This window comes from Fukomys damarensis, unplaced genomic scaffold (assembly GCF_012274545.1).
Source record: "Fukomys damarensis isolate Sample0158 unplaced genomic scaffold, DMR_v1.0_HiC HiC_scaffold_39, whole genome shotgun sequence".
In the NCBI taxonomy this organism is placed as follows: Eukaryota; Metazoa; Chordata; class Mammalia; order Rodentia; family Bathyergidae; genus Fukomys; species Fukomys damarensis.
The window spans coordinates 26,923,935-26,936,632 of NW_022900951.1; the positions used below are offsets into that span (position 1 = coordinate 26,923,935).

A 12,698-nucleotide genomic window follows, 5' to 3' on the forward strand; every position below is an offset into this window, starting at 1 on the left:
CTTCTTCTTCTTCTTCTTCTTCTTCTTCTTCTTCTTCTTCTTCTTCTTCTTCTTCTTCTTCTTCTTCTTCTTATTATTATTATTATTATTATTTTAGTAAGAAATTATATTCATTGGTTCTGACAGTGATAAAAGATTCAGATAACATCTAGTAAATTCAATACTTTATAAGTGAGAAACCAAGGTCTACATAGGTTAATGACTTCCCCAACACCACACAATCCGCTAAAGCTAACGTCAGTGGCAAGAATAAATTTTGAGTTTTCTTACTCACAGACTGATGCCCTTATGGACCCCATGATCATCAAGTACAAGGAGCACTGGACTGAAAGGGTAAATGAGCTGCTCTCTAATTCATCAAGGAGAAGCAAGAGACGGCTCATTGGGAAGGGAGGAATTATAGCTTCATGGGAACTTGTCATCTGGTTATTGTTTTGGGCTGAATTAACCTCTACTTCCTCTAGCAGTGTCCTGGGATCTCTTGTATTTGTTGTAACACGAGGGAGAAGGTGAATATTTGGTAAAAGAACAGTGGAACTAGAGGAGAGTTAGGAACAGCTGTGAGACAAACAGGTAGTAATTTGAACAATGATAAAGTAGAGCAATGCAGTGCATATCTAAATCAACATTATTTTTAAAAAGCATGCAATTTAAACAGGTATTGAAAACATGAGTCCCAAATTGGAACAATGAAATATAATGAAAAATGAAATTAAATGAAAAGATAGGAGAATTGAAAAGCAGGATCAAAGCATAGTAAAGGGAGAATTTTTAAAAGTTAAGAGAGACCGCATCTAGAAAAATTTAAGGAGACAAAGGGCATCTAGAAAAATTTAAGGAGACAAAGGGCAGACCATTTCCTACAGGACATGTCTCTCTTTGAAGAGCCAAAAAAATCCCCTTACCACCATTTTTTGAGTTAACAAAATAGAGGTGTGAAATCAAATTTTTGAGAACTGTAGCAATGAAGATCTGGGGCTTATATTATTGCTTTAGAACTGAATTATGAAGAATCGATGGGCAGAAGAATAAAAACAGACTCAATAAAAGATGGCAGGCTGAAAAAATGGGAAAGCATTTAGTGTTTGTAGTCATACAAGACTCATGGCAGAAGCAAGTTCAAATATTTCACTTGGTCTTGATTTTCTTGAGCCCGATTAACTTTAATTGTTATTGAGGTAGCCAGTTCAAAGTTAAATCTAACTTAGACTCAATTGCATGATTGATGTGAGATTTTAAAGGTATTATAATAATGCGATATCCTTTCTCTTCCACGTCAAACTTGTATGTTATAATTTATATTTCACAGAACTTCTTTCCCTTGACTCTATTCCTTTACTGACACAAATTGACCCAGCAAACCGTACCACTCAGATTAGGCAGCAAATACTGAGTGCTACATATAACAAATGAACACATTAGTTCCATAAATCTGTGGCTGCTATTGTCTGTCTTTGGGATACATGAAGTATTCATTCACCTAAAACACTGTGTACGTATAACTGTAGAAATCTTCCACCTTTGTCCAAAAAGAAATGTAGAAAGCCCCTAAATAAATATTTTTCTCTGGCAAGTATTCACTCCCATTATCAACAGTATTGTCTAGAGATTTTTGTTCAGGTGTGAAAAATGTGCTCCTCTCCCCAAAGTCTCCACATCATATATGCTTTATTAAATGAATTTTTTCTTCAAAGCAGTTCCCTGTTGCATCAGCAAATTTACTGTACTAATTTTAGCATGAGTTTATTACCCACACATCCTTGAGGAAGAAAGAAACAGGTACTTCAGGTGAGGGTAGTGTATCTTCAAAACAAATTCATTTGTGAAAATACTCATCTTAAGCTCAATAAATGCTTCTTTGATAATATGACTCTTCCAACTTACTTGATATAGTAGGGCACTTTGTTTGGTGAGATGGCTCTCTCCCAGGGACCCTGGACAGAAGCTGAAAAAGAAGGGGGAAAAGGCAAGGAGGTTAAATTCACCGCAAAGAGGAAAGACAACATTAATCTCTAAAATTACAATTTTACACTGATATTGGTCTCTTTGCTCAGTTGCCCATGAAGACAGGATGGAATAACCTGCTGTTCTGAAATTTCTGTCCTAATCTAAGTGAAATTGAACTCATTCAGGCAAAAAAGAGAAATGCAAGGGGGGGAGCTTTCTACTACTAAACCTATAGAAGAGATAAGAAACACAGGAAGTAGACTGACAGGTTTTCTGTTATGTGCCTCCACTGGGTGCTTTTCTTATAACACTTCCTGTTGTTGCTTCTTGATATCATTTTTTATTTGATTGACTAGGTTTTATTAGTTTAGCAGCTGAAACATCCTTCTGTGATATATTTACATTTGAAGTTATTGAAGCTAAAGTACTGTACTTAGCACTCTGGTATGCATATTTTTCTTTTTCTTTGGCTTAAAGAAAGGCCAAATTAAAAAAAAGAGAGAGAATCCAAATTCATTTGCCAATTATATGTTTAGCTGGTGTCTCAAAATGTCAGTTGACTGGCATGATTTTTTTTTTTGGTACTGGGGATTGAACTCTGGCCTTTGTGCTTTCAAGGCAGGCTGCAAAACCACTGAGCTACATCCTGGGCCCTGACTGGCATGAACTTGTAAGACAGAAGCCAAAGTGACAGAATAGCATCTGACATGAAAAAGTAATAAAAATTTCACATTCTTTATGTGGCTTAGTGTGTGTGTGTGTGTGTGTGTGAGAGAGAGAGAGAGAGAGAGAGAGAGAGAGAGAGAGAGTGCCTGTCTTTGTGCTACACATCCTTAGAATTCATTTTGTAATGCCTTTATTGTGAATGAGTCAAATCGATTATCTTAAAAATTTTTAAAGATGTGCATGAACACAGTGGGGGAGGAGGGGTCTTGCTAAATTGCCTAGGCTGGCCTTGAACTCTGATCCTCTTGTTTCAGCCTCCTAAGCAGCTGAGACTGCAGATGAGCACCACTGTGCCTTGCTTTTAAGCCTTTAAAAAAATGCTTCAGTTGTAGGGTGTATTTATTTTTTTTACTTTAGCTGAACCTCTAGAAGTACCTTTTGCATACCATTTGATAAGCTGCTACTTTAAGAAAATATATTTAAATTTAGAAGGCTTGGTAACATTTCCTCAACAGTAAAATCTTCCTCCTGAATATAGTTTAAAGACGTGAGTTTTAGAAAATACAGACTATCATCTGAGAGAGAAATATTAGAAGCATAATTATTAACATCTAGCAATTTTATGTGTATGTATTTTTTTTTTCTGATTTCTTATCCCACTAATGACTTGAAGCTTGGAGGATGATGCTTACCATTATTTCCGCCTATGAAAATCTCTCTTCTAAATTAGCTTCACAGTAAATTCATTTCGCAGCATATTGAGATGTAGAAAAATGTCAAAGCTAATAGATCCTTGACTACACTGTGTAATATGAAAGAGCGGCTTCTAATAAAAGTTAACTTCACCTACTGCCAGACAATTTAAGGGTAATGAAACTCCAGCTTCTTTGTTTTATATAGAGTAATGGATAGAATCACCCAAGCTTTAACCAGATGTGCTGCTTTGTACATTGGAGATATATCATTTGAATGCTATAGCAGATAGATTTGTATTTAGTTGCTAATTATGCTTTTTCATTTTGGTAGACAGAAATTCCTAATGTGGAGAAAAAAGACATTTAGCTGCTATTATAAAGTAGCCGTTCACCTTCAGTTTCTCTCTGTCCTTTGTCTACTCCTTTTGTCTCCATTCCTTTTGCTTTCCCTTCTTCCCCTTTCTCTACCAATTTTCCTCTTACGCTTTATTTCTTCCTGAGAATATTCCTGTCTCGATTAGTTCACAGAGTAAATAAGAGTTGATTTAAGAACTTGGGCTGTACAGTCTGACCTACCTGGTCAGAGTCTGATATTACAGAATTATACAAACCCAAGCCCTCCCTGGCCAGAAGCAGAGCAGAAAGTCAGAAATCATAGCTTCTGGCTGCTTGGTGTACCTTTTCCTTAAAAACCACAGTGTCATAAAAGGAGGAGAACTCCAGAGAGCACTTGGTCCAACCCTCACTGGCTGAGAATGCAAAGCTTCTGAATGTGTACCACAAGAAAAGAAAGGCTATTCTTCCCTTAAAGGTCTCTATGGACCGAGGCTTCACAATTTCTCTATTTCTTTTCCAGTTGTTTATCATTCTAATGGTTCACAAATGCATTCTGATTATGAGGATGCCAGGTATGTCCTTTGGTAGCAGAAGAGTCAGCTTGATTTCCCACACTTCTGCTAGGCATCTCTCTAGTCTGCAGGCTGCATGGCCTGGCTAAGGAGTTTTTGGTCTGAAAGAAACAAACTTCAAGTGGATAATCAGCAAGAGACAGGAGAAACCATGGTGTCTGGCTGAGCTCATGGAAAGACCTATAGAGAGGATATAGCTGACTTGTGTTGCTAGATGTTAAAAGATTCCAATTATGTGCTAGAGGAATCATCACAATATGCTTGAACCAAGTGGCCGAAAAGATTTAAAAATAAATTTTTAATAAATTATTAGATCCACATCAATACAAACTTTTATGGTTTTATAATTGGGCTGCTTAATTTTAAATCTTTCATCCTTAGAAAAAATAGTCTTCTGTCTTTATGCATACTATCAAATGCCAAGATTCAAAACATTTTTCTTCCCTAAAAGATGTTTTTCCCCTTTGACTCATAGTTTATAAATTCACCTAAGCAACTGCTTTGCGGCCATCATTGGAAACCCTGAAATTTTACACTCAAAAATGTCCTTGAGGCAATAAAAAAGAAAAATAACAGCCTCCCCCCATTCTATCCCTGCCCCATCATCACCCCAGGCACACACACTACTTGCTATAGAAATAACACACAATTGGAGGCTGGTTCTATGGGATTGGATTCAGTGCTTCTTCCTAAGAGACTGTTAAAAAGGTTGTTGCTGATTTCATTTGGGTCCGAAAGATGATTCTAGTCTTGCATCTATTCAAAAGTTGATCAAATATGTGGTAACTGTCATAAGCGTGCCTTCAGAATTATCATTTCATTTCTTGCAGTAGTGCCGACGTCAACAACAGCTGTTTCTTATCTCAGTCCACAAGTAGAAGCTTGTCATCACTCACAAAGCTATACTATGTAATAGACACACATGTATTTTATGCCTGGTGTGTCCATTTTTAGTAGTCCATCAAAAGAAGATTTATTGGAAAATAGTTTTTATTTGACACTGGCCTGTCCTTTGGTATTTTCTTATACAGATGTTGCTATAACCACTACGTGTAAATTCCAGTGCAGCTTTGTGATTCAGATTCTCCAGTGTAAAAAGCATTCATTATCATACAGCACCAGCACCATGGAGTATTGTCTATTGAATTTAAATAGTAAACTACACATGAATTTATTTATTCCAAAACCAACCACTGAATTTCCCCTTGCGTTAAGATGCAGTACATTATTAAGAGCAAGAAAGAGTAGCAATTCTACACATAAATGCTGTTCCTCCCTTGAGGTGACAGAATTCAATACTGCACTCAAGGTGGATTTGAAAATCACAAATACGGGCCATACTAGAGGAAGTTCTGATTTCAGCCATGTTTTAATGCATGATGAACAGAATGTGCTGAGAGATGCACCCCGGTGTTAAGCCATATTTTAATCGACACAGGGCCTAACCAGAAAATTAAAAAGAATGCCAATGTTATATAAACCATGCCAGAAGAGCACTCTCTGGAATTCTAACCCAAACACATTCATTAATCTTTCTCCTTTTCTCCTAATCGGGTAGACCTGGAGCTTGGGTCAAAAACAAAAAAAGTGGGCAAAGGATGAAAACAATAAAAAGTACACTATGGCTGTCACTGGAGATAAAATAGAAAACATCTCTGAGGTTAAAAAAACATTATTATCATTATTATTGTTGTGATTATTATTATTAGTCACTGGAACTTGTCTCCTCAGAAGTATGCAAATTCTAGTACTGGTTTTATGGACACATTCCATACTGGTGCAATAAAAATGTTTCTTAACCATCTTTCCACTATTCCCTACCTCATTTCCCAAGGAATTTTTTTGAGACAGGGTTTCACTATATAGGTCCAGGTGGGCCTTGAGCTCACTGTGTAGCCCAAGCTCACTTCAAATTCACAGCAATCCTCCTGCCTCAGCCTCCCAAGTACTGGGATTACAGGTGTGTGCCACCATGCCTAGCTTCCCCCAGGAATTTTTACAGACTTTTTTTTCTAATTGTTGTATCCTCCAAGAAAATTTAACATATATATCTATATCTATATATAGATATATCTATATATGAATTGTGTGTATTTGTGCTTTACACACACAGAAAAGAGTAATTAAAAAAATTCTCTAGGAACCAATTTTTGCCCTCTTGGGGACTAATTCGTTCCTATTGAGAATACTTGATCTAGAGGAGGTAGGGAGGGGGGAGGAACAAGAAGTTATTAAAAATCTGATGTGCCTAAACATAATCTAAATTAGCTCATTTGGTACTCATAATAACCTCTGAGGTAGGTCTGATTTTTATTTTACAAATTACAAAACCATTATGATTACATGAAATAGCATGTCTAGGGTTCTAAATCAGAAAGCAACCCATCCTAATTTTGGTTGATTATTCAAAATTAAGTTAGATGATTCAGGAAGAGAAAACAAACATTGCAGGTCTAGTATGTGTCCTACTCCCAAAGGTATAACGAAGTCATGCTATTCCACTATCACAGACGAAGAAGCTCAGGCTCCAGATCACACAGCTAGTCCAAGGTGCACCCAGGATTATAAGCAAGTCTGTCTAGTTTTGGAACTTTATCACATGTAGCATATAACAAGTACTTGATAAATATTCGCTAACCTCACCCCCGCCCTGGAGAAAATAAATAAATCTTACAAGGGATTGTAATGTCACCTAGTTCAAGTCCTATACATTATATCTGAATTCTACATGTTCCCTTTACATCATTTCTTCCAAAAGATTTTGCAGGAGCTGCTGGAACAGCTTTATTGTCATCACATTGTTTTGTTTGGTTTTGTATGGTACCAGGGATCAAACATAGCTCTCCCACGGAGGAACACTCCAGCCCTTTTTATTTATTTAATTTGGAGACAAGGTCTTCCTCAGTTGCCCAGGCTGTCCTCAAACTCAAGATTATACTATTTGACCCTCCCAAGTAGCTGGGATTACAAGCATACACCTCAGAGGTTGGCCACGGTTATCATGGTGTAAAGGCACTCTTTTGAATTTCTGAAAGCTTTTGTGATTATCAGAAACATCTTCTTCTAGTCTGGTCAAATCTGCCTTTCTATGATTTGTAAATACCACCATGGATTCTATTCTATGTGTTCAAAAGAAATCATCTGATGGGTTCAGAGAAGCTAATTTCAAAGGAGCTAAATGAGACTTATCTGTTCCTGGTGAAGAAAAAAACAGAGCCCCCATTCATAAACAAAACAAGGCCTAGTATCACTTCACTGACTATGGAAGAAATTTTTTACTGAGCAACTCCTTTGTGCTAGGCACAGGAGAAAGTGCTGATATTTTTCCTGTGAATAAGAAAGAATTAGTTGTAGATTTCTCCTGACACAGCGCCAAGTGGGTGAGTTTTGGGAAAGCGGATGGCTTGGACTTCAGATCTCCCTCCGTCACCCGGGGCCCAATCTACGGTCCACAGAGTTGTGCCTTTTCCTGAGGGAGCCATTCCTCCTCATCCAGCACCAGGAGGGTAGCCACCCCAGTGCCGCTGAGCACCACCCCCCAGATCCCCTGATTGTGGCAGTACTTGGATGCACTCCACAGAGGCATGGCTGGCTATAAAGGGTGGTGATTGATCCTATTGTGTTCCTGATTGTATCAATTGGGATAAAGGATAGGGATTGATTTGACCAGTTGTTTCCTCTAGTATGAAAATGAGAATGTCTATGAGTCATTAGAGAATCAAAGGCTGGGACACAACAATATCAGGAAGATTTAATGACCCAGAGATTGAATCAAGGACAACCCAACAGCGCAAAAAAAATCAAAGGCTGGGACACAACAATATCAGGAAGATTTAATGACCCAGAGATTGAATCAAGGACAACCCAACAGCAAAAATAAAGATGAGAAAACACTTAAGCAAGTCACAAAAACAGACTTCAAGTTCACCAATGGCAAACAGTAGGGCAAAGGAGGATGAAAAGGCTGATAGTGAACCACCAGGACACTCAGAACTCATAGCACAGGAAGTAACAAAACAGATCAATCAGGCCTAAAAAAATTCAAAACAGAAATAATTTGCCAGATAACCACAGAGATGGTGAGAAAAATGAAAGACATGATTCATGATTCTACAACAGAAACTGACAAAAAAATAGATGAGCTCAGGAACATAATAGAAGCCATGAAGGCCCAGCATAAGAAAGAAATGGAAATAATGAACACCCAATATAGGAGAGAAATGGAATCCATTAAAGATATTCAAACAGATATCCAGGAGATTAAACACTCCATTGAAAATGTATGCAAAAGAATAAAAGATTGCGAAGACAGAATATCAGATATAGAACATAGGATCTCAGACAGCGACGGTGAAAAGAGAGGTCTCTTAAAAACAGTAGGGGATCATGAGAAATCGATTCAACAACTCCTAGATGATGCAAAGAAGAATAACATAAGACTGATAGGAATCCATGAAGTATCAGGAGAAAATGCAAATGACTTAAAAAGGCTGTTCAGAGAATTAATGACAGAAAACTTCCCAAACAGAGGGGAAGAATATAACATACAGATAAGTGAGGCATATAGGACTCCAACTAGCCACGATCAAAAAAATTCTACACTTAGACATATAATAATCAAGATCCCAGAAACCCAACAGAAGAACAAAATACTACAAGCAGTAAGAGAAAAGAAACAAATCACATGCAAAGGAAAGCCCATCAGAATCACAGCAGACTTTTCAACACAAACCCTTAGGTCAAGGAGAACCTGGAGTGAGGTATTTCAAATCCTAAAAGAAAACAACCTCCAACCAAGACTGACGTATCCCACAAAACTCTCTTTCAAAATGGATAGAGAAATAAGATACTTACACGACAAAGAACACTTGAGAAACTTCATGTATACTAAACCAGCACTACAAGGAATTTTAAACAATATCCTAGAAAAAGACAATGAAGATCACAACACCAGGAAGCCCAACAGAGCAAATCAAATAGCCAAGGCAAGAAACTCAAAGGAGAGGACAAAAATTAAAAAGAGTCAACAAAAGGACAATAACATGACAATAATAAGTTAATACATATCAGTTATAACCATCAATGCCAATGGCCTCAATTTACCAATCAAGAGAAATAGATTGGCAGAATGGATTAAGAAGCAAAATCCAGATCACAGAGAAGTATGTGCACCCATGTTTATAGCGGCACAGTTTGTAATAGCTAAATCTTGGAAACAGCCTATTTGCCCATCCGTTGGAAACTGGATAAAGAAGTTGTGCTTTTTCTATAAAATGGAATATTGCTCAGCCATAAAGAACGAGAAAATAGATTCATTCATAAGAAAATGGATACATATTCAAGATATACTCCTAAGTGAAATAAATAAGTCACACATGTGTAAATACCAAATAGTTTCCCTGGTGTGAATAATCTGCAACAATGCATAAGATTCTAATAAGATTACTGACATTTAGAAATGGGAAGAAAGGAGCTAAAGGTGCAGGAAAGGTGTGATGGGCAGGGGAAGAACAAAAAGGGAAAAGAAAAAAATGTGAGAGAATGAAAAGATGAAAATAAAGTGTTTGTAGATGGGGAGGGGAGGAGGGGGAGAAGCAAAATCCAACAATCTGTTGTATACAAGAAACACATCTAGTGCAAAAAGAAGCCCATAGACTGAAAGTGACAGGGTGGAAAACAATTCTCCATGAGATAGGAGCCCAGAAAAAAGGAGGGGTAGCAATATTATTCACAGACAAAGTAAATTTCAAACCAAAATTGATTAAGAGAGACAAAGAAGGCCACTACACCCTTGCAAAGGGAACAGTTCAAGAGGAAGAAATGACAACCATAAATATATATGCACCAAATATAAATGCCCCCAACTATATGAAACAAATATTAAATAACATGAAAAACCAAATAAGCACTAATACAATTGTAGTGGGAGATCTAAATACCCCACGATCACAAATAGACAGATCATCTAAGCAAAAAATCAACAATGAAATACTAGAACTGAAACTAGCTTTTGAACGCTTGGACTTATGAGACGTTTGTAGAGTATTCCACCCCACAAAATCAGAATATACATTCTTTTCAGCTGCACATGGGTCATTCTCCAAGATAGATCACATTCTAGCTCACAGAACAGGTTTGAATAATGCAAAAGAATTAAAGTTATTCCCTGTATATTATCAGATCACAGTGCAATAAAGCTGGAGATCAATAGCATAGGAAACTGTAGGAACTTCACAAACACATGGAAATTGAACAACACTCTCCTGAACAATCAATGGATCACAGAGGAAATTAAAGAAGAAATCAGACAGTTTTTACAAATAAATGAAAATGCTAATACAAATACAGGAATTTATGGGACACAATGAAAGCAGTTCTACATGGAAAATTCATAGCATTGAATGCCCACATTAGGAAAACAGAGCAAGCTCAAACAAACAACCTAACAATGAATCTTAGACTCCTAGAAAAACAAGAGCAAGAAAAACCCAAAGCTCGAACAAGAGAGAAAATTATAAAGATTAGAGCAGAAATCAATGCAATGGAATCTAAGAAAACGATACAAAAAATAAATGAATTGAAGAGTTGGTTTTTTGAAAGAATAAACAAAATAGATAAACCCTTAGCAAACCTTATCAAAAAAAGAAAAGAAAAGGCTCAGATCCATGCAATCAGGAATGAAAAAGGAGAAGTCACAACAGATCCCACAGAAATCCAGAGGATCATTAATATCTATTTGAGAACCTGTACTCTAATAAAATGGAAAACACAGAAGAAATGGACAGATTTCTAGATACTTATGAATTACCAAAGTTGAATGAAGGAGATAAAAATATTTTAAAGAAAGACCTAGTTGTGGATCTGGGGATACAGCTCAGTGATAGAGCACTTGCCTAGCATATGCAAGGCTCTGGATTTGATCACTAGCCCTGAAAAATAAGACATACTTCTTGATAGTTTGCACATGATTTTAGTTTTGAAGAATTTTTTTATTTAGCACATCTGCATTCCAGAATTAAAATCAACCATCTGGAATTTACTGAATAAACAGTTTGTATTCAGACCCATGGTAGGTATTTGCAGGCTGGAGTAAAGTAGGGTGAAGTATAGTAGGGAAAGAGGTCTTAACCTGTCCCATGCCCTTATAGACTTTATTATTTAAATGAGATTGAGTTTTAGAAGAATGTACCTTATAATAGGGAGGTATCTGTTAGGATCCTAACAGGAAATAGATGGCACGTTCAAATTGGGTGAGGAGAGTTTAATAAATGGGTTGTTCCTAGAGTTGCAGGAAGGGTGTAGGGAAACCATAAAGCATAGTATTAAAAACAGGGAGACATTTTGCATGTGTACTAGGTAAAGAGGGTCACATGACAGGGTCATTGGTCAAGAGAAGTAGGCAGGGAGGGGACTGGGGGAAGAAGCATCTCAACCTCATTCTCCATCCTCCCATCAGCCCCTACCATGGTGCTCTACTGGTTGAAACCACACTAAAGCTAAGAGGGTCAGGAATTTTATACTTCTGCCCTCACTTCCAGGCCCCAGAGAAACACATGGAAGCGGGAAAAGTGGGTGTGGAGGGGCAAAGCACAGATAGTTCCTCATGGTTCTGCTATGGCTGTAGCCTTAGACTTCTGCAGGTTCTCCCATCTCCTTAGCTAAGCCAGGAGATCACCAATAGATACACTCCTCCAAAGGACTACTCAGAACACAGGAGTCTTCCATACTCAATTATCACCCATAGGTTCTCTGCATATAAATTAATTTAAAAATGTCTTCCCTTAGTATCCAAGGTCCTTTACATCCTAACTTTATCTCACTTCTTTCTCCCTAGTCCTTTCTTATGAGGACCCAGGGCTTCTTGTCTATGCATGAGGAAATCTATGTGCAGTGATGAAGACTGTTGTTACATTATTCTCAGACTCCTCCTCTTCAGTAGCTGTCCCTCCTCATCTACAGTTATGTGTTCTGCAGTTGTAGTGACTCACAGTCAACTGTGGTTCAAATATACAACAGAGACAAGTCAAAATGTAAGCAATTCCTAAGTTTTAAATTGCACACTGTTAAAAATGAGAACCAAGACTTGTCATGTAGAGGTACAAGATCCCAACAATGAATGTAACTGTACTGTATCCCTAAAATGTACCAATAAACTCAATTAAAGCTGAAAAAAATAAATTGCACACTGTTCTGAGTCATGTGATGGAATCTCATGCTGACTGGCTGTGTCCCTTTCACTTGGCACAATGCATATGAGATTCACCCATATTGCTGTGTGTATCAATGATTTGTTCCTCTTAATTGCTAAAGGCTAGTCCTTTATTTGGGTATGTGACAGCTGTTTCTAGTATGTGGCAAGTAAAGCTGGTGTCAACATTTGTGCCCAGGTTTTATTGTAAGTGTGAGTTTTCATTTCTCTAAGGTGAATGTTTAAGAATGGCCTTGTTGCGTTATAATAATAGTTTTTTTTTTTTTTTTTTTT

General features: G+C 37.3%; 1 protein-coding gene across 8 annotated transcripts in view; it reads right to left on the reverse strand.

Annotated features, from left to right (window-relative positions):
* Nucleotides 1–12,698, reverse strand: part of Dmd (dystrophin) — a 2,130,457-nt gene that overhangs the window by 207,188 nt on the left and 1,910,571 nt on the right. For all 8 annotated transcript variants that reach the window (XM_033760401.1, XM_033760400.1, XM_033760399.1 and 5 more), the window contains one exon: nt 1,885–1,945. In XM_033760401.1, coding sequence (XP_033616292.1) covers nt 1,885–1,945 — 61 coding nt within the window. The remainder of the gene's footprint in view (nt 1–1,884; nt 1,946–12,698) is intronic.